This window comes from Triturus cristatus, chromosome 2_2 (assembly GCF_964204655.1).
Source record: "Triturus cristatus chromosome 2_2, aTriCri1.1, whole genome shotgun sequence".
Taxonomy (NCBI): domain Eukaryota; kingdom Metazoa; phylum Chordata; class Amphibia; order Caudata; family Salamandridae; genus Triturus; species Triturus cristatus.
In genome coordinates, this window is record NC_140582.1 from 872864935 (window position 1) to 872888476 (window position 23542).

General features: G+C 45.2%; 1 protein-coding gene across 3 annotated transcripts in view; it reads left to right on the top strand.

The window, feature by feature from the left end:
- Positions 1 to 23542, top strand: part of ARAP2 (ArfGAP with RhoGAP domain, ankyrin repeat and PH domain 2) — a 1345662-nt gene that overhangs the window by 196319 nt on the left and 1125801 nt on the right. For all 3 annotated transcript variants that reach the window (XM_085642300.1, XM_085642298.1, XM_085642299.1), the window contains exon 6: positions 18095 to 18448. In XM_085642300.1, coding sequence (XP_085498426.1) covers positions 18095 to 18448 — 354 coding nt within the window. The remainder of the gene's footprint in view (positions 1 to 18094; positions 18449 to 23542) is intronic.

Genomic DNA, 23542 nt, shown 5'->3' on the forward strand with positions numbered 1-23542 from the left:
TCGGCACCTGAGGGTCAGCCAACGTGAGCCGTCGCTACACCTGCGATATCCGTGCTGGGTCACAAGCCCCAGGCTGTGTTGGAATCTTGTAACAGTGATTAGTGCTAAGGGAAACGGGGCAGCTTGGAGGGTGCTGTGGTCCTCATTCAGTCCAGTCCAGTAGCAGCTGCCTAGTATAGTTCTCAGGTGCCGGAAACCTCCGGATCAACCAGAGTTGGCCCTAGCCTCCATATTGGTTCCTGCGTGGAAAGTCCCCGACAAAAGTCTACCCAAGGGTGCAGGAGGCAGCCCTGATGTGTTTGCAGGCCCCAACAGACACAAGTCGGTCGGCCAGCAGCAGGATGGGTGCCGATGGGTGGGGGTCCAGCTTGGGAGCTCCTCTGAGAGCATCCATCATTTTAGCTAATCAAACCATGTCGCTCTACACTCAGGAATTTAAAGACGTTGGGTTATTAGTTGCTAAGGATGGGAGTCCTTTACAAGTAATTAGTCCACAATTGTCTTACTACTGGGAACCAAGTTCCCCATTGTAGCACTTAACTCTCTCAGGATAGCGGAGCAGAGCAGTCCGAGGCCTACGTAGGGGAGGTGGTGTGGTATGGAAATCCCAATTTTCTAGTACACAACAACAACAATCATATAAATTATTGCCCAGCTAGTGTTGTTCCTTTTTAAAAAACTTTTAAATCTTTTATTAATCACATACTACAAAATATCATAATGATCTTGGAAGGTACGGTGAGGATCATAGGGACTCTCACAGCGCCCTTTACACACCGCGTGTAACTTAAACTACTCTATCCTCCCACATGGAGGTACATGTCCTACTCAAAAGCCATAGTGTGTGGTACTTGTTCAAAGATACAGAGTGCAAGAGGAGATTGGCTTTATGAGGATTTATGTTTATAGCAACACCCCTCTCTGACCCCAAAGTGGAAGCCCTAAGACTATCGCAAGGACATGGTCAGTGTTTGATTAACCACTTCTTGTGCATGACATCAATGTTCACATTAAGAACTAGGGTGGTAGATGCACAGAAAGAGAGGGATGGGTGAACAGACACTCTTTGTTTCCAGGCTGAGCAGTGTCATTGTCACACGTACTACAAACTCACAGGTCTAGTGTTTTGTAATTGGACACGCCACCATACAGACAACTTAGTCCATGTACTCCTACCTTACTTTGCTGACATAGAGGATGTTTTTTGAGCTGATTCACAACAACATATCCACATAGGCTCAGTGATCAGTGTAAATGAATAGATTTCCAATTGCAAGGACTTCACAGAAGTTAACCTTGCAGTCTGAGGGCCTTATTTAGAGTTTGGCGGATGGGGTACTCCGTCACAATTGTGACTGTATCCCATCTGCCATATTACAAGTGCCATAGGATCTAATGCACTTCGGATACTCCACAAATGTGACGCAATCCCATAAGCCGTATTACATCTGGCAAACTCTAGATTTGGTCCTAAATCCTCCTACTTCTGGGGAATATTACATCTCACCAGAATAACATTCTGTGGGAATAAATCCGGAGCATAGGGTGGTGAATGTGTGTTTCAAGACTTTTCTAGACCTACAGTTCTGTGAGCACTCTCAGATGTGAGTTTGTGGCCATTCCAAAACTACTTTCTAGCCCGTTCACATCCTGGAAATTGTTGAGGATTTACTACTAGCAAGTGAGAGAGAAAATACGTTTGGGCAATGGAAAGGGAATGAGTTGCCTCCAAGTGGAGAAATATATTTCCTGTGACTAAGTATAAAGAAATGTGCCACTGTTGAACAATGTGGAATATTATCATACATACATTTTCACATTTGGGAAATGCCAACTGAAAAACAAAGCGCGTGACTTTCACAAGCGTTCTCCTGGAAGCCTGCCACGGACACAGCTTTGCAGTATTGTCATTTGACTTTATTCTCCGGCTCTAATTCTGATCAGGAAGTGCATGCCTCTGGTACTGAACCTGTAGACATTTATTATTATGTTACGTTTACGATTCTGAAACATTTCTTATGAATTGAAGTGTTTTGTTACTTAACTTTTTGGACAAATAAAATTGAGATTTCTTGAAGCAAAGTCGAGAATAAATGCATCTTCCAGAAATAAATACCTTGTTGACAAAACGTTGTTACCAAGACATTGTTTCTACAGTGACCTTTACAGCATACTATTACACAGGGTGGTTGAATAACAAGCGTTTGGCACAATTTCTCTTGTGAAGCAACATCACAGATGAATAACTGTGTCACCGGATGAAGACAATGATGTTCAGAAGTGGTATCCAATGGGGAACCATGTCGAGTAACTGTCTCGAGTGTAATAACCACAAGACCACGCCCACGTCTTCATTTTCAAGCTTTTTAAGAATTACTTAGTCTGAACACTGTTCTGGATATTTTTGTTACAAGTTGCGTCTCTGATGGAACCGTGTCATGGTTTTCTTGCACAGCAGAGTGTGTCAGAATTCCTATAAAGGTCCGCTTAGCTACCATTTGTTTGCATTGTATTTTTCAGTTGTTTAGCAGAAATGAGATTAGATTAACCGCTCTAACCAGCTCTCTGTTCTGATTATTTTTTGTATTCAATAAAACATTTCAGTTGTGTTGTGTTTTGCCACCTTGTGAAATGGAGAGCTGGGGTGTGCTAGGAAAGCTGTGGTCTCCACGCAGCATCCATCTTGGCTTTGTGTAATCCTGAGTAAATAGTTGTTTCATCTCCCAGTGCTTCACTCGCCCTCTTTAAGGAAAATTGGAAACATCAAGCTAAACGTTCGATGCCAGTATTATCCTCAATAACATCTTGTATTTGTAGCTACTTTTTTCAATTTAAGGTAGTAAAACTAGTCGGAAGGTATTGGGTATAGAGATCGGATTTACTTTTTAAAGTCTTTTGTTAGGTTTGGTATTTTCCGGATGTTTTTTTTCTCTATTAATCTGTGCTTGGATACCAAACATTAAAGAATGTTGTGAGATCCAAAACTCAGATGAGTAGGCAAGAGAAGACGCATAGGAATGTTTCCAGACAGACCCCCCATAGGTAGGTAATTGCACTGGGCGCAGTCTAAATCACGTAGCATGTTTTTGCGCAAATTTTCCAGCTCTAATAAGTGTAGATTAATCATCTGCAGACCATTACAAAATCATCCATAGAACCTAGGAAAACACTCGCAGATCAAAAAAAGACAAATGTTTATTACTTATGCATGTGATTCCCAAACATGTGCACGGCCTTATTTCAAGCACCTTTTCGATAAGAGCCCCTTTTGTGCCAAACTAGACAAAAACAGATACAGTATGAGGCACATGTATTGAAAATAGCCACTGCCAAAGCCGGCAGTTCTGACTTTTTGTTAGGGGGCATGTTTGGTAAGGGTTGGGAAATGTCTTGGGTTATAATATGAAAGCCGGCAGTAGGGTCCCTTAGTCGAACAGACCGCATTATCAGAGTTACGCTGTACCCTCAAAGAAGAGTGCTTGAATTTCAAGTGATGATCTACAAGACATCCATCGCAAAATGTTGCATAGTAAATACTTTTGACAAATGGGCAGCATTTTAATTGCTTCTTTAAGAATTCCTATGGGCATACACATCTTTGTTTCTGAAAAAAAGCTGTAAATCAAACATCTTGTATTCATAACAGCTAAGTAAAAGAAATGCACACACAGGGATAACTACAGAATAGTACCGTGTCTTTTGAACAGATTAATATGTAAATAATAACTAGGGCAATTTAAGTATTAACCAGCAAACCAGAGGAAATAAGTTGAATAAGATCAATGGTTCCCATGTAATCTAATAAAAAAAAGGTTAGAAAAACACAAGCGGAGCAGTGATTGTCACAACATCAAAAAACAATTCACAAAACAAGAGTATTATAATTGTTGTTTGAATATGAAACACCTTGAAAAAATAAGAGACAAAATGCATTTGCCAAAACAGGAGCAGTTTGTTTAATTAAACAATGCGGCTGGGAGCACGGTGTCACACATAGGGTCTGAGGACTGTCTCAATTTATAATTGGTATAACACAGACTTTTATACAGTTCCTTGCATGTCATAAAATGTTTCCAGCGATCCTTTTTTGGTAAGAAATGTGTACTTTTTGGAGCCATAAATTAAGGTGTTGGTTGAGGAATCCAGGTGGGGCTTGACCTTGCATTCACACACTGTGGCCAATGGGTGACGTGTCCAGATGTCCGGCATGTCATCACTGCAAGCACCTTGTGTGCTCTGTCTTGGTTGGCTAAGGCTTCCTAACTTCAAGTGGCATCTTACTTTTTTTTAATATATATTTTATTAGCATTTTCAGCCGTAAACACAGTTCATTCTGCACAATATGTACATTATGTGGTACAAGACACATTTTAGATTCATCAATAGTACATAATCACGTGTTGGACCACAAGTAGGGGTCCATTGATATGCTGTGACGATGTGCATTCCCAACGGTAGTGTCTACACCAGTACATATCAACCAAAAGAGCATTAACAGATACTAAACTATATCCAACAACCGTCTCCCCCTTCCTTCCTTCCGCTTCATAATATTTCAGTCTTGCGTGTTACTGCCATTAGTCCAGTATAATGTATCTGTCAATCAGTCAGGTGTCGTGGTGTGTCTGTCCGGGTTCCCAATGGCGTCACCCCCTTGAGTATCAGAGCCGTCTTGAGAGCAGAGTATGGGGTGGCCCTGATCCTACTGCAGATCGGAAATCATAGATACCCATGCCAATCTATTGTCCTCTGCTTTTTCATCGTTTCTGACAAAGAGCATACGGACCTGCTCCACCGTTGCCCACTCATTTATATCTCGTACCCAGTCTGAATGCTTCGGGATCTGGGTTGCATCCAGGCAATAACCACCCGCCTCTGGGCCAAAACCAGACCCAGGTTTACAAATTGTCTGCTTAATTTTTTATTTGTAGGAGTTGGCAGTAAGCCCAGTAGTACTGTCTTGATATCCCGTGTAATAGTCCAGCCCGTGGCCCTTCCCAGTCTTCTCAGTACTTCTTTCCAGTACAACCGTAATGTGGGGCAGGCCCAGATCATGTGGATGAACTCCGCTCCCTGTGTGTGGCATCTAGGGCAACAGTCCTCCCTAGCGGGGTATATTACATGTAGTGTATGCGGGGTTAGATATACCTGGTGTAGAACATTGTAGTGGAGTAATTAAAAAGCAAGCATTCGTGCTAACTTTACGAACCCCCTCATGGATCTTCCGCCATTCCGCTTCCGTTAGGGGCTCTTCAAGTGCATCATCCCATTTCTGCTGAAAGCGCAGCAGTTCCTGCGAGAGATCATAGGTCAAAGGTAGTTTGTGCCTCCTCACGGGTCAGAAAGCGACCATTTGTGTACAGATCCCCCATCAGTAGACATCCTTCCCCCCTCCAACAGCTGATCAACATAGAGTCCGCTATTGCCTCAAATGTACGCACCATCCATAAAGGCACGTCTGTTGCATATGGAGCATGTCGGATCAACCTACGCAATGCCTGCTCCCATACAGTTGTCACATGTCGCATTATATAGGGGTACCTTTTGGGGGCCAAAGATTCCATCACTAATAATGCGACTAGCGACTCTCCACCATGTGTTCCGGCCGACAAATTTTTCTCTCCGTTATCTTCATCGTCGAACCAGTGAACCACTTATTGCAATTGAAACGCCATATAATACATATCCAGGCATGGAACCTCTATGCCGCCTCCCTCCCTAGTCCTCTGCAATGTCATTAGACAGACTCTACTTCGCTTTTTTCCCCACAAGAGCGTGCCAATGAGAGTGTCCAAGGTGATAAAACACAATCTCGGTATCACGTAAAATGAGTGCTGGAAGTGATATAGACACCGTGGGAGAATAATCATTTTGACAATTGCTATTGGTCCCACAAGCGACAGTGGTAGATCCGCCCAGAAACGTACCAAGCCCTGTAGTCCCTCAAGGACGCGTCCCATATTAACTGCATAAAAGGCATCCCCAGAATAAGCCAGGTGAATTCCCAAATCACTTTCTCCTTCAGTGGCCCAACAGAGGCCCATATTTGGCCGCTCTTCTGGTGGGCATGCAGCAATCCTACCCAACGGTATCACCCTCGACTTACCAGGATTAATACACAGCCCTGAGAGGTCCCCAAATCACCCTCGTTCATGCAAGAGCAGTGGGTTAGATGCTCCTGGCTGTCGCAGATACAATAGTGTATCATCCGCGTATAACAAAATTACATGGTTGGTGTTACCCAATTGTATCCCCCAATTGTTCCTAACTGCCCGTATGCAAACTACCAGTGGTTCCAAGGCAATCGCGAAAAGCAGGGGCGAAAGTGGCATCCCTGCCTCGTTCCTGTGCGTACTGTTATCTGTCTGGACACGGTGCTGCCCATCTGTACTCTGGCCATTGGGGCTGCATAAAGCAGCTGTGTCCATTTAAGGTACTGCTTCCCAACCCCCATGCTCCTCAGGACCTGCCACATGTAAGGCCATTCCACTGAGTCGAATGCCTGCTCAATGTCAAGAGATATCGTAGATTCGTAGATTATAGGTAGTATTCCGCCCCGGGATAAACCCCGCCTGGTCTGAGTATATCAAACGTCTCACATAGGGAAGGAGGCGGTTATCCATAATACCACTCAGTATCTTGGTATCTATATTCCACAGGAAAATGGGCCTATAGGAGCTTGGCAGGTCAGGATATTTAACCTTTTTGGGGATCATGGTCGCTCATAAGCCTGTTTGCAACGCCTCATTGTAAACTGCAAACAGTCTATCCACTAACAGCGGCACAAAACTTTTGTAAAACTCTGCCAAGAGTCCATCCGATCCCAGAATTTTTGCTGGCTTGAGGCACCCGATAGCCCCAGGAATTTCTTCTTTAGTGATTGGGAAGCCCAGTTCCTCCCGCTCGTCATTAGGGACCGAGGACAATTGTACCGTGTCCAAATAGTCTGTTATGCGGCTCAACCCCAAGTCCACCCGGTTATCATAGACTTTTTCTGATTGTGTAACTCGGGTGTCTGTTATGATCTGCTGAGTGTAATGCAGTGTTCCATCTGCGGTGCGTACAGGAGTAACTGAAGTCTCCTGCTGGAGAAGATGTGCCAGCAAGGCCCCAGTTTAATCCACCTCCCTGTAAAGTCGCTGTTGATAATGTTGTATCGACATATTTCTCCAGTCTACGGAGGTCCGTCATTAATGCTTCCTTAGCGATAGTCCTCTCTTTCAGTTTCCAGGGGACAGAACTTAGTTCCGCTTGTAGTTTTCCCAACCTAGATTCATGTAGAGCAACATCCCTTTCCAGTTGGGTCCGCACGCCATAAGCAGTTTTTATACAAACACCTCTGACAACCACCTTCATCGCTTCCCATTCAGTAGCCTGGCTGGAGGCTGTATCCCAATTTTCTCTGAAGTAATTACTCAGTTCTGCTGTTACCATGGCCAAAAAAGGGGGATCGGTTAATGCCTCACTTTTAAAATGCCACAAAAGTATCTGCGGTCTGACCCTAGTAGTCCCCAACTCTAACAACACCGGTGAATAGTCCGACAGATATCTCGTCTGGCACGTTACACTCCCAACCGGGGGACCCAGTTTAGATGATAAAAACCTATCGTCTAATCTACTGGAAGTGCCCGTAGCAGGAGTATAGCAGGAAAACTGTCTCTTGAGGGGGATACGCTCCCTCCAGACATCTCGGAGTTGGAAGCCCTGCAGTATGCGCTGGAGAGCCAATGTCATTCTGGGTTTGGTGTGCATTTTGGGAGGTCCTCTATCCATCGCACCATCCAGCACAAAGTTAAAGTCCCCAGTGAACAATATTGGAGCTCCAAGATACGGAGAGGCCGCTTCTAGAAGATCACTGAAAAAGGAGGAGTTGTCATAGTTCGGGGCATACACATTTACAAGACATATTTCGGTGCCATCAAGTCTCCCATGCAATATAACATACCGGCGATCCACATCAACAACATGATGTAAGTGTTGGAATGGGACTTCCGGTGCTACCCATATGAGGACACCTCATGCAAACCCAAAATAAGAAGTGACATAAATCTGCCCTCGCCCCCTGTTCTTCAGACATTTTATGGAATCATCCCAGACATGAGTTTCCTGAAGACACTCCACCAACAAATTACATCAGATAAGCAAATATTTGTCTAGGTTTATCAAATGCAGCGATACCGCGTACATTCCAGTTAAGTAATTTAGTCATAGTGGATGCCCTAGCATTTTCCCCTCAACATTCTTCTCGGAAGAGACCTGTCCATCTCGCAAGACAGTACGGGTTGTCACCAGGCCATACAACCTTTGGCAGTTTACACAGCATTTCACATGAAGGGAGGCCCAATCCCAACAGAGAACTACCCCAACATCCCCCCCACCCCGTGGGCATCATCACAATTCTATCCCTGGCAAACCCGCCCACACTGAGGGCATGTAGACAGCGCCCCATTGCCCTTAATGAACACCACAAATTCAAAATAATACAACTACAGGAATTGTAGCACAGTCATGTGAGTGTCCGACCACCCCACCCCATTCTATTGAAGTGAATTGCAAGCAGCCGAGGTGTGAGGCCTAGCCTCCAACTCCATCGGCAGGAACCAGTCACTTGGGGGGCATGCCCCCGTCAGAGTAAGCATTGTGTGGGGAGAAAAGGTCCGTACAATAGTAAATTCCCTGTGCAGCATACCTCAAACCCCCCACATTAGGTCGATCTTACCAAACAGGAGTGTTCGTCACAAATCATAGCAAATGACCCAGGTAAAAGACAAGTTCAGGCATCACAGTCCTCATTGGCATCTGTGTCCTGCGGGCATCCCGGCGACGAGGCCCTCGAGTCGGGTACAACCTCCAAGGCCTGCAAAGTACCATCCGGGCAGACCGTGATTCTGTTGGACTGCGACGTCCGGTGGTCCCCTGAGATGGCTCCCGGACCCATCGACTCCCAGACCGATCATGAGGACCGGGTTTGCTAGGCGTGAGCACGGAGGGAACCAAACTTGGTCCCGGAAAGCTATTTGCATCTAGCCAGTCGCTTCTCTGGCAGTGAAGAAAAACAAAGCCTTCACAAAGTGTTCTAATTTCAGCTTGGCTGAATACAATAGGCTATATTTGAGATTTAAATCACACAGACATTGCTTCACAGCCAAAAAGGAGCATCTTCGTTCTCTATAATTAGGATATACAGCAATTTGATGTCCCTCAAAAAGAAGTTGTCCCTTCGTGCGTGCTAGTTGTAGTAGGAGATCTCTATCCCGGAAATTAAGGAAACGGGCTATAATGGCTCTGGGAGGCGCCTCTGGTTTTGGAGGAGGCACAAGTGCCCTATGTGCTCTCTCTATTGTAAAGAACTTCGAAAGCCCCTGGGGGACCGTGATCTCCAGCAGCCACTTCTCGAGGAACAGTTCCGCCGATGGTCCCTCTGCCTTTTCGGAAAAGCCAATGAAGCGGAGATTTTAGCGCCGGGAACGTCCTTCTGCGTCCTCGGCCCGGTCATCCATGTGCTCTAGTTTTTCTGGAGGGTAATCGCAGTGGCTCGGAGATTGTGTAGTTCCGTTTGCATTGTCTCAATTGTACGTTCTGTGGTGGTAACCCTATCTGAGATTTTCCTTAAGTCACAACAGAGTAAATTAACATCAGTGGCGACCGCTTCAATTCTGTTTTTCAAGTCACCACTTGTATCATGGATAGCTGTAAGTATTTTGGCAATATATGGAGGTCTATTCGCTGTTGACGATGGAACAGCCATTTCCGCAAGCTGCGGCAGCGCCGCGGCACCCTGGTCCACATGAAGCGGCTGGGTATAATTGAAGATTTTGTTTGATTGAGCCATCTTGCTTCCTTTATCCTTTGCCATCATGCGGGCAGGAGTATAGGATGGAGGATCAAAGGGCACAGACTCAATGCCTACTTCTGTGGTACAGATATATGATACACTGCAGGGCCGCAAGCACCACCAGCTATACTTTGTTTTCTTGTTTAACTCTGTAGAACCTTTCCTGATGCCACACCTCCGTGCAGCCCAACCGGCATAGAGCAGTTGTAGGAGTACCCCCGGTACAATATGGGAAGCAGCAGGCAGGGTCCCAACATCAACGGAGGCCCCACTCAGAAGTATTGGCCCACACACCAATACTTGCCCCCGCGGCAGCCCAGGCAACAGCAGACCAGTCCCAGTGACCCACACAGTCAGATGCCACCAAGCCGCATAATATCAGTGAGGCAGATGGGGTAAGTTCAAACAGAGAGCCTGCAGGCCCCGGATCATTAATAGCAGCCTGTAGCTCCTTTAGCAGCCCCCACCTATCTGGAAGTGTCCTGGGTCCGGTCCACAGAGCCAAGGCATCCCATGCAGTCTGAGCAATCAGGCCAGAGACGTTCAGATACTGTGCCGGTACTATCTGCAGGACGACTCCAGCGCAGGCCACAACAGTCTGCCAGGCACCGCAAAGGCCACCCCGCTGCAACATGCACAAGACCAGCCCCGCAGGACAGCAGATGCAGCGGGCCGGTCACTCCTCTCGGGCAGATGGTGAAACACACTCAGCACAGGCAGGGCCCCAGGCGCAGAGTGCCCTGAGTCTGTGGCTACTCACCAACCTGTGCACTTCTCCCTGTAGCAGCCGGGCACTCGTCACAGGACACCTGCGGCACCACTTCGGCTCACCAGATGGCAGCCCTAGACACCAGTCTCCGCAGTCTCCAAACGCCAGAGCCGCTCACTTGCGTCGTAGCGGAAAGGCCGGGAAAATGGCCGGCCGCTCCGGCTGTCTGTTGAACCAGCCTGGGATACGACGTCACCCAGGATCTTGATCTCAGAAACAGATATCCCTTAGGCGGAAATGGGTACACATGTCCGGGTGCGCTCAAAGTATAAAATGCCTATGCCAGGATGATTGTCAGATGGTCGGGTGACCGGAGCTCTTCGCTAGCACATCTACTCCGCCATCTTGCTTGATGTGGCCTCTGACTTTATGGTGTTTTGGAAACGCACACACTCCTCCGGCCATGTGTGCTTGGTTGGGGCCAATTTCCTTGGACCATTGTGGGGTCGCTTACCCTATATTTGGAATCGATCTGGAATTTCATGTTCGCACTTAGCTGTATACATGCCAACCCACTTGTGGTCTGTCAATCAGTGACCTTGGGCCTGGGTCTCAGGGCCTGCCTAACTATGTATTTCAGAGTCGGGGTTGAGTTTACAACGGGAAAATTCATCAATAAAGATGCAATTTTCATTATTATACATGAATGTATTGTTATTCATATTTACATCAGCTTTTTCAATATTTACATGATGATAAGCCCGGTTTAATTCAGGCTGAACAATAGTGAAAAATGTACTCCGTGCTCGGGGTGACTCATCATTGAATGAGCATGAACAAAGAAAAGGAAAGACAAATGACTGCAGATAAACTGCATCCAGATTGCAATCCTTAAAGGTAGGGCATTGAAACTGAGACAAATATTTTAAGCACAGTTCATATGTTGGTAATCAACGACTTTGGTAACTGGGTCATCATCAGGACAAGAGGATACAATGAAAGCCTAAAGAGAAAGCGAAAAGATATTAAAGTTAGTCTGACAAAAGTCAATAGGTCTAGTGCTGGCTGCAGCATTTTTGCTTTATCATTGCTTGATTTGTCATAGTTTTTGCACACCTTTATTGTTGTGAAAGCTGCAGAGTCCTTATCAATATATTAAAAAAATTACTGAAAGCAAAAATATATTTGAACTCAAACCCATATCTTTCTTTAGTAGTCCCAGGTAATTAAGGGAACTATTTTGTTGTGTGGGTTGAGTTCCTTGTAAAATAACAGTTTGGTCTCATTCATATGAAGTTAAATAATGGCTGAAGTGAGCTGGCCTATATCCCCATGCAGTATTTTGTGGTGGGTGAAAAGAAAAGCAACTTACACAATAACCAACCAGTAGATGAAGAGGGCTGTATGTAGAATTATGCAAATTACACATATAATTGTAGTAAAATCAAAAAAAATGTTAGACATACAAATTACTCTAAAATAGAAGCAACATTCTCAGAAGGATGGAGCAAAGATTCTAACATCTGAGGAAGTATGCAAATAAGAAAACAAGGGGCAAATCATGTAATTGGATCAAAAAGGACCAAGGCGGAGGCACACATGCAGGAGATTGGGAACACATTCAGAGGTACTCATATAATCATGTTATACCTGTTGGACCTGGCCCTGTCCGCAGGGTCACCCTAAAGCATTTTGCTTTACTTTTTACTTTTTTGCTGCATTTATTTTTGTTGGTCTTAGGACTTTGTACACTTTACTACTGCTAAGCTAACCAGTGCTAAAGTGCTTGTACTCAATCTCTGAACATGGTGGAATTGGCTTACACCCATTTGGCATATGTAATTTACATGTAAGTGAATAGTATAGTGGTAGTAGATGTGCTCAGGACCTGTAAATAAAATGCTGTTAGTTGACCTGCAGTACTGACTGCGCCACCCACTTAAGTAACCATTTAAACATGTCTACGGCCTGCCATTACAGCCTGTATGTGCAGTTTTAAATTGCCATTTCGACCCAAACCTTCTTTGTAATACATGTCTGTCACCACTAGGCTAAGCCCTAAACAGCCCACAGGGCAGGGTGCAGTGTATTTAAAAAGTTAGACATGTATTTTTATCCTTTACCTGTCCTGGTAGTGAAAACTCTTACATTTGTTTTTCACTACTGTCAGGCCTACTTCTCCCATAGAATAACATTGGGTTACCTTATTATATTTAATAAGTAATAACTATCAATTGGGAGCAGGTGGACAGGTCCAATGTGGTGTTTACAGAATTGTAATTAAAAGCCCTTGTTAATGCTAAAGTCAGATTGTTAATCACAGTTAGTAAAATGCCACTTTTAGAAAGTTGGGCTAACTCTTTGGTGCCTGCAGCCTGATTCTGGGTCACATGACTAGGTGTAGCTGGCTGTTGGTCTTTGTGTATTGCGCCCAGACAGTGAGGCAAGGAGAAGATAGATGTTGGCAGGATGGGACACCGAGTTAACAAGGGGGAGGAACGGCCACCTACCGCACTTGTACATCAAAAAGGCCCTGTTTGGAACTCTCACAAAGGGTTTGACCCTAGTCTATTTTGAACCCAGCAAAAGTACTATGCCATCTGTGAGTCCTGCCCTCCCACATTGTGTGATCCCTGTCCTGGACCCTAGGAAGTGAGTCTGAAGGTTCTCTGCCAGCTCATCTCGGGATCCAGCAGAACCGACGCATCTCTTCCTCTGTGTGGTGCATCGCCTTTGCTGCTCGACGCATCGCCCTCAGAACCGCAGCATTGTCTCTGCTGCATGGACATCCCCGATACAAGGACTTTGCATCACCCATAGAATCCTCTGCAGCTGACACATCTCCAGAAGAACAAAGACTTGCACTTTGCAGATCCCCAGAACCACCGCTATGCGACGCATCTCCACTCCAGGATATTGCCTCACACTTCGCAGCTCCCGGAACCACTGCTGCACAATTCATCTCCTCGCCCGGACTTCGCATCAACTTTGCTGCATGCCCATCCTCAACACAGGACTCTGAATCTCTGCGCAACCCCAGGATTATAGTACTGTGTTCCTGTAGGTGACCCGCACTCCATTGCTGTCGGCCCTAATTCGTGACTTTGTCCTTGTCCAGTGTGACCAGATAACCACATTTGGCGCTTTGTGGCATTATTTTCACATGAATCTTTAAAATTGCATATCTCTGGTTATACTGATTGCATTTTTGCTGCTTTGGTCTTGTTCTATTTATTGAAATCTGATCTGTTGTTCTAAATTGGTGTGGGACTTTTTTTATGTCGTATATTTATTGTATTGCGGTTTAAAGTGTTGCACATATACTTAACATGTTGCCAGAAAGTTAAGTCTGATTGCTCTGTGGCAAGCTACCTGAGGGTTGAGCACAGGCTAATTTGGTGTTTGCTTGTGATTTCACCCTGACAAGGATTGCTGTTACTGCTTGAGTAGGGTTTTTCCCGCCTCAACCAGTAACCCAGTTTCTTACAATATCTGTGGGTCAGGTAAAAAATAACCCAATCAATTATGAATAACCTGACCAAATGCAAGAAAAGCGAAAAGATATGGAAATATGGAAGGTATAACCAGGGTTATGATCTTACTCCAGCAATTTCTAAATTGCATCTCAGTGGCAGGGGAATGTTATGGGATACGGCCTTTGAATAATGGGAATCTAGGATGGTGCTACTAAAAGATGCCAAATGTCTAATAATTATGGGTAAAAAAAACACCTTCTTGAAAATAATTCAAACTATATTGGTGACTGGCTGGCTCACCTACCCCAGGGGCTCAGGCCCCAAAAATTCCCAAAGACCTGCTGTGTTGCTTGTGAATCTGTAGTCTGCACGTTGCATAAAGGATATGTTAGAAATGGGGGTCTCTAGTTGGCAGAGGTAGGCACCTTTGAGCAAATAGGGACCCTTGCTTCTAGTCAGGGTAAGGGGGAAACACACCGTAGATAACCCCTGCTCACCCCCTTGGTAGCTTGGCACAAGCAGACAGGCTTGTCCCCAAGGCAAGTGTAAAGTATTTGTACCAACACTCACAGTAACACAGTGAAACACCACAAAGGGACACACCAGTTTAGAAAAATAAAGGTGTCTTTATCTAATATCTGACAAGACCAAAACGACAAAGAGCCAACATATGCATATACTTGTAATTTACTTTTCACGATGTTATGCAAAAATAACTTGTAGGTTCTTCTTCGGACTCACGATTAAATCAAATGTCACAAAACAGTTCGCTTCTTCCCCGATACGCGGTGTGCTCGTGCTTTACGCAGTCAGTGCGTGCAGTGTTCAGCCCTCAAAGTGTAATAAGGGATCCAATTGTACAACAGGCGGCCTTGGTACTGCCAACGCATTCCTCGGCACGTACGGACCATCAGGGGGACCCAGAACAGAGGCTCTGAGAAGCGGGGAGGACCGGAGCAGTTCCTCAGGTTACCAGCTCACCCCCAGGGGCCACAAACAGCGGCTCGGGACCGGAGTCCAAGCCTTACCTGGCAGTTTGCTCCGCCCTCCTCCTCCCGCACGTCGGACATCCTGCTGGGCGGCTCCGGCAACAGCAGCTGATCTTCAGCCGCGGCACTCTGTTGCTAGGAGATGCTGTAGCTGATCAGGTTACAGCGCTTCCTATTCTTCCTTCTCGATCTCGAGCCAACGGCGGCGATGATTGCTTTCAGCCCCTTGGCTTCTCGGCTCACAGAAATCCTCTTCCACGTTGCAGCTCGGGCTGACGGCAGTGATAGTCACTCGCAGCACCTTTGCAGGTGATGGCTCGGACCGGGCGGTGATTCTGTAGCAGTACGATGAGTTACGCTGCAGGGGCCAGACGGTCACAGTGCGCTTCAGGGATTGACACCACGGACCCCACGGCAGTCTCAGGCTGCAAAAAGCACACGTACTCGGCGTCGCTGAGACAGAAAGGGAAACTTTGATGTTCCTGAGTTTACACAACAGGAGGCCAGCTCTTCTCAGGCCCTTGGAGATGTGTTCCTTCAGGACACAGCACACAGCAAAGTCCTTTTTCTCAAGCAGGGGGACACAGCACACGGCAAAGTCCCTTGTCCTCTCTGTAGCAGAACAGCAAACTGCAGGCCAGCCCCAGACACACAGCAAGGGCATTACTTCTCCTCAGTCTCTTCAGCTGTCTTCTTTGGCAATAGGTTCCCCTTGATCACGAAGTAGTCTGAAGTACAGGGGTTTCAGCTCTAATATTTATACCCCAAATGTATTTGTTCTCTAGGTGTAAGGGGTCCTGAATCCAGTCCAAACCAGTTCTGGGTGTACTCTGCCAGTGCACAGCTTCTTCCTTTGTCAATGTGGGCCAGGGTCTTCAGGCACACCGCAGGAGGTAGTCAGTCTTTTGTGGAAGGCAGGCATGGCCCTAGTCAGGGACAGGTACTACTCCTCCCACCACTCCAAATGCAGATTAGCCTATTCAGCCCAGGCTGACTCACACAGACTCCTGGAGCCACCCCAGCCCCTGTCACTCCAAAACCAGACGGTCAATCCGCAACCAGGTGGAGGCACACAGAAAGGTTGAACAAGTTAATAGCCACTTTCTAAAAGTGCTATTCTCAAACACAGAATTTAAAAACTATCCTTACTAAAAGATGGGTTATTAGATTCTGAGTTCAGGGATACCAGACTCCATCTCTCCATCTTAGTCCTATGGGAAGATATGCTTCTAAACTGTTACACAGCATTCCCCATTCTGTCCTATGGGCAAAATGGCCTTTCAATAGTGGAAAACGAAATGGAAAGTATTTCACTACCAGGACATGTTACGTACATCAGTAAATGTCCTACCTTTCACATACACTGCACCCTGCCCAGGTGGGTACCTTGGGCCTGTTATAGGGGTGTCCTATGTGCATAGGAAGGGAAGGGTAGAGCCTGGCAAGTGGGTGCACTTTCCAGGGCAGTTAACAAACTGCACGCAGACACTGCAGTGGCAGGCCTGAGACATCTTTTCTGGGCTAGTCATGTGGGTGGCGTAATCAGTGCTGCAAGCCCACTAGTAGCATTTCAGTTACCAGCCCTGACACACTTCACTAAAGACCTACTTGTAAAACAAATATGCCAATCATGGATAACCAATCACAATAACAATTTACACAGAGAGCATATGCACTTTAGCACGGATCAGCAGTGGTAGAGTGCCCACAGTCCTAAAGCCAACAACCACAGGTCAGGAAAACTTTGGAGGAAGAAGCAAAATGTTTGGGGATAACCCTGCAAAAAGGGCTATTTCCAACAGGATATTTTTACTTGACTACATTTTTGTCTGCCCATGCTCAGTTTCCCATGTTACTAGCCTGTAATACCCAACTGATGTGTATGTTTTTGTTTGGGGCCTTCCACTTTGTTTGCGTTATTTCCCTCGCATAGCAAAGCCTCAGCAAAAAATCACAGAAGTGAAAACCATGAATAATTGCCATACTCTCCAGTGACTCGTCTCTCCTTAGGCAACTGTCCCCTATGTTCCTTCTTAATGGTGTCTAGAGGCGGGAGGTCAGTACAGAGAACATCAGATCACCAAAATGGTGAATGGATTCATTCACAGCTTCATGTATTCAAATAATGTTCCTACCAGTTAATCAGAGCTCACTGGGTTTGAGAGTTCATAGGAGTTTGGACTAATTAGCATATTTAATTACATCACAGGAAGTGATTTTACACAAACTGTTATATCATTAATGATATGAAAATTTACTGGTGAAATACAAAACAAAAAATAGAGAGATCTGTAAAATGGAGAAAAAAACTCCAACTTTACCTAAAGTAGAATCTCGGTTTTCAAATATAGTGGAACAGCATTAAAGCAGCTTTTACATGAACTGAAGTGGTCTGCGGGGAGGTGTTTATTGTGGTGGAATTGCCCCCGGATGTCTTTAAGCTCCCATGAAGTGCTCCGCGCACCGCTGAGCGTCCAAAGAGTTGCGTTAGGTGCCCAGGATCGAGCCATTCTCACCAACTGTTAAATAAACCTGTTGTGAGTGAGAACTCAACGGTGCGAGTCTCACTCACAAGCAGTCCATGCCGTCCTAGGAAAGGGCTAACCTGAACACCCTATGCATGCAAGGCTACTCCGCTTCTTGCAACAACAAAAAAACTGCATGTTGGGGTGTGAGTTGTGGTTTGCATAGATAAACTTAACCACAGATGTTCAGTGTTTTTTGACTGGAAATCAGAACCATAACTTGGCTTCAACTCCATTTTTGCAACATACATCACAAGTGAAATCACTGGCAAGTCAGCCCCGGCCTTTCTTCCATGTGTGAGTGGTAAAAGTGGTACCGGGCGTGTAGGTTATTATTAGGCCTGAAAGAAACTGTCGAAATCTCTTGGAAAATGCTCATGAGATAATTGTGAGTCATATAAGTTCAGTTGTTTTGTTATTGTGAATCTCACTTCCTCCGTCCCCCTCAGTGCTTTGAAGCCCTGTGCCACTCCAGCGCGAGCGGCATGCAGCGACACTGACATGAATGTTGGCGCTGGGTTAAAGTCTAACTTCGGATTCTTATTTCTCCTTTACCGCAGGAAACGGGTGAACCCCAACGTCGAAGAACGCTATGAAATGGCGCCCCAAGAATTCACCCCGGCGCCCAGTGAGGGGCGTGCGTCAGAGTCTGAATACTCCACCGTGGCAGAGTGCGCCCACAGCTTAAGGGTGAAAAGCGCCGAGCCTTTCAAGAGCCATTCTTTCCCCCGTGATAGGATGCAACAGGTGACATTGTTAAGCTACTCTTCACTCTCGGATGGACTAGATCAGCCACCTGAGGACCAGACCCTGTTCACCCAAGACGACACCTCCATAACCCCGTATGCCTGCTACTACGGATCATCTTCAAAGAGGAGTAAAACTGGCTGGCTGGATAAACTGTCTCCACAAGGGTATGTACTGGCAAATGCACTGTGGGATAGAACGAGTGTGATGTGGGAAATGCATGTTGTGGTTTCAGAAGTAGATGGGAGTCGAAAACGAGTAAAAGAAGGACAAGATATTTCATTTTTAACGTTAAATTATTAAGAGGAGACTGTACCCCATTCCTCCCTCCCTAATACTACACCTGTTAATCCAGAGTTACACGTCCCTTCAAACATTTTTGAGGATTATAAATACACAAGGTTCCACCTTATGCCCTGTGCCGTTCTGAGGATCTTGTCCCTGAAAAGATTTGTTTTTCAACATATGAAGTTTCTTTCTGAAGGGTGCATACGATATTGTTGGACCTTGTTGTTAAAGGTATGCCTCAGAGACTTGCTGTATACAGAGGAGAGTCCAGAATACACATGCAAAGCTGAGCTTCACCTGGCCTTCTGTGTTTTTCTGTTGGTGAGGAGGACAGAATTGATCCCAACGAGGGAGGCTGCCACCCTCATGGAGGACTGTGTAATCCACCTCTGATCAATTGCTATCAGTGTGGAAACTGGCACACTCTGTCTATTTTGTGGCAAAGCTGGACTGCATTTTAAAGGGAGAAAGGGGCCAACGACAGGAGGGTTCGTTCTGTGACCCTCCCTGCCACCTCCCGAAGGACATCAAGAGGAGACTCCAAATGTGTGTCAGCTCACTTTAATATGTCCAAAAGAGCCATTTTTCCTCTATGCATGTTCGATGCTTGATCCTGTGCAGGTATCCTAGCCTACAGAACTTTGGGGGCCTGTAATGTCGAGCTTCTCATTAGAACTATGTGACAGTGAGAACAAGCATATACATTGTGGCTTACTAGAACTAGCTCTACGTGACTTAAACACATCGCCAGTTCTAGTAAACTATACTCACAGAGTAGGGTGATACCGTTGGCTGTGATTGAGGTGTATCTGCAGACGCTTGTGTTGGTCTCAGTGCTGGGAAAACAGAGAGTCTGACACGTTAGTACTGAAGTGCATTGGGAGAGCCATCTGGAACCCACTTGAAGATAGGTATTGTAGGGTATAACGTAGAAGGATTGGCAGAGTTGAGTATTGTTCGCATTAGTGAACTAGTAGTACTGTAAGTAATGATTGAGTTTTTCTGAGTTAATGCACTAAAACAGCACTTGCTGATAGAGTATGATGTGAATAAGCAGATCTGCATATGGTTCCCAGAAATTCAATAGCAAAGATGCTACAATCCAGGGTTAAAGTGCCGTGGCAGAACTGGACGTAGCTGTACCGAGCATTATGTGTGTCCCAGCTGTGGAATAGCCGGCTCTGTAGGAGATCAGGAAGACGGTGGGGGTCCCAGTCATAGATTTGCAGTTGTAGGCCAGATGCATTTGTAGAATTGTTTCTTGGTTAAAAACTGCAATCGCAGTGTGTATTTTAGAACCAGACTGATGGTCATTGGTAAGTCTAAATGAAGTCCACCGCACGAAAACCACAGAAGAATCACGCCTTAAATTGTTGGAGTGGAACTGGAGTAGGGGAGGAGCACATACGAAATCATTGATATGGTGCTAGGAAAGTAACAAAGCTAATCGTTTACAACATAGCAAGAAAATATGCAAGATCTGAAAAATATATGAAAGTAACAATGAAAAGGATCATTTTTGGTTTTATGTTAAGTATTGTTAGTGGTATATAGCAAGAGAGCGGACCACTGCGAGAGCTGCATGCAGGTAGAGGACAACTGTAACTTAGATTACAATAAGGAGTAGCAAACTCTTAATGTTTGCCAATACATAGTTACCTAATCAGTGCAGTTTTGGGCAAATATAACAATTTTTCAAGGCTGCTTTTGATCCTAATGCAGCCAGGGCCCCACCACTCTAGGCAGTCCCTGTTTCCCATTGGCACCCACCTGGCTCTATCCCCAGTGGTGGCCATATCTATTCTAGTACTCATTTAAATCTGATTTCCTGTCCAATATCTTGCCATCACCTTGACGTCACACTACCGTGTCCATCACCGCCTGATGGACCTATCACGAATTAGTGAATCCAAACCTGTCATTTTAGCTGATGAAGACTTACAAGAGGGAAATTAAGATGTAGAGCTCTCAAGTTGCCTCAACAACGAGCATATTATCCACCCTAGTTTTAACTTTGCATTTAACTCCTTATTTTGTTTCCCCACTATAAATGCAGCACTAAAAGTACCAGAATGCAAAATGAGAACGAGGACTCGATAAGAACCTATCGCCTACATGACATGTGGTAGCATTGGAGATGTGGACAAGCGATGCAGCACAGTCAATCACTTTCCACCAGCTTTAGGGCAAGGCCGGAGCTAACAGGAGATCTGACCAGCGGCAAAATAGGAACAGAGTCATTTATTCATTGTGGAACTTAGACTTGTGGATAAGAAGACCTCATCCCAACCTCTGACTGCATTTTGGACTATATAGCGGGATGGTTGCCCCCTCACCTTACCTTGCGGGTGGGGTTGCTTTAAGTTCTGTAAAGCTCCCATTAGAATCTAACTCCCGCCACCCGCATTAGTGAGAAGAATTTTTGTTGAATATCTTGAGAAGGCACTAATAGTAAACAAAAAAAATCACTGATTTTAAAAAGGTGGAGAGAATAATTTAGTATTTATAACCACTGATAACCAACGGTAATAAACACACTCCAGACATTATCAGCTGTCCAATAATCTAATTATTAGAATTACCAGATCCTCAAAAAAGGGCACCCAGATAGAAAATGCACTAAAATGCTGTAGCAATTGTGGTTGTCGGTATACAAATGTGAATAACATAAAAATATGCCAACGTTTTCTGATGAGTACTTTCATCTAAAGGGCTCTACGCACAGCAGGTGTATATTCATTCACAGATGCCAAGCAGCCCCACCCCATAAACCACCATGCACAACCTGTTGTGAGAACACCGCATTTTACGGGGTCACATCAGGCAGATTTCTGTAGCATGCGAAGATGACCACTGCCTTTGTGAGGAAAAGGAGAAGAGACAGATATTTCCCACCATTGTCATTCGAGTTGTTCCTTCAGGAGTGAAGAGGTGTTCAGAATCGACAGACGTGGCGGACAGTCTCTGGCTGTTACAGGGTCTCATCCTGTTGCGCCTGAATTATTACACACAGAGACCTAGACATTTTATAATAATTAGTATTTATTACAAGATAATGATATTTAAATCATACGTATAACAGTTAGCGCCATAATATTGAATAACTCAGTGATGAAAACATATAGAACACACTGAATAAAATATATACCCAATTTATGCATTTTTATGACCATAATCATTTAGTCTAAAATCCCCTATTTGCTTTACGGCCTTCTAATGCTTTCAGCTTGCTGCTGGGCCATGTAATACCCTCCCATGCCTGTAGACCAGAGGGTGTTTAGTAGGCCTGGGCGGTAAATTTCGTTCCGCTCGTGGAATTTCCGATATTTTGACATTTTCGCGTTCCGCGGAGAGCTCGGAAATGTCAAAACTTTCGCTACCTGCCGTGAAACAGAAGTATTTTTCTTGTTCGCTCTTTAAAAATGCGTTCTCGCGCACGTGGTCGCGACTTACCAGGTCCCTGCATTCGCCGACGAGTTTTCCTATCCGTTCGCGTGCACCATAAGATATTGGATTGTTGGTAGTTTGCGATCGTGATCACGTCATTGCGATCACGAACAGGAAATAAGCATCGCGAGCAAGATGGCCGCACCCATTAGCGACCGCATGGGCAAGTGGGAGATATATTCCCCCGCAAGCATGCAAAAATACATTGCGAACGGGCGGGAAAAGCAATCTTGACATGTTCACGAAAGTTCAGCATGCTCGCGGAGATTTTGTGCAATTTTACGATAATTTGTGAAAGTCAATTTCGCAAATTCCGCCCACCCCTAGTGTTTAGTTAGGTGTCCTGCTAGGCACGGACTCCCAGCGAACAGACTCTCTCTCTTCCACACCATAATGAGAGACAGTTTTTGAACCTTTCCTTCCTTAATAGTTCTTTGGAGCAGGTGGGAGCTTCCTCTGTCAGAACCGTAGATGGATAACGTGAAACAGAAAACAATCCGTTCGGTTTAAGCATTGTTGAAAACATCAGAAATAAAATTTCTGCATAATTGTGCACAATATTAGCAGGGAAACTGAAGTCCCCGCTACAAGGTCATTCTGTATGAAGTTTCGGCCTTGCCGCTGAAGGCAGGGGTAATATTCAGCTGAGGGGTACCTCTCCCTTTAACTAAAGCAATGCAGAAGAGGAGGGGTGGCAATATTTAACATGCAAGCTCATTACTTCAGCTTGCACAAAGATAAAGCAATACCATTCAGTTATTTCACATTCATAGAGTAGGTACAAAGTAAGTTGACATGACTCTGGTAAAATTAAACATTCCAGCTGGTAGAAATAAGCACGCCAACTACAATATCACTGTGTAATGTTGCCCAGTCTATTTTTCTACGGAATGCTGCTAATCTCCATTGACCTGTATGTTATACCTGGGAGCGCTATGTTGATGTTACAGATAGCAATCTTGCACAGTCATTTAATTCCATTTGAAAAGAGCAGCTGTGCAAGGAAATGTTCGCACTTGAAGAATGCCTGTTCTCACACAATGTTTCACACACAGCCAAAGCTCTGAGTGCCCTTTTTGGTCACATTGCACTTGTACATTCAGAGCCCATTTGCCCAATGCATGTAAACAGTGCTCAGGAGACAGCTGGTATATTCAATGGTTAGGCGCCTAGGCACCATCATGGCAATCTGAGTACACAAAGATGTTGTATGTGTTGCCAAAGCACTATTCTAAGGAACAGCAGCAGGATTCATGTATTCATGAAATATTGTAATTGTGCCTAAAATAAAGTGTAGATATGAAAAATGCAAGACCTCTGGAGACTTTAGAACTGTGGCGAGTGTTGAACACCTCTGTACTCACAGACGTAAGGTATGTAGCTATCTCTGTTCTATTGGAGGCATGTAGATTAGTGGCTAGTTTATGTTTTGTTATGAACGGCATGGTGAGCAAAAAAAGATGAATTTAGGCCCAGATCTCTGTATTGGGGTGAATGTATGACATTGTTCTGCATGCTGTCCATCA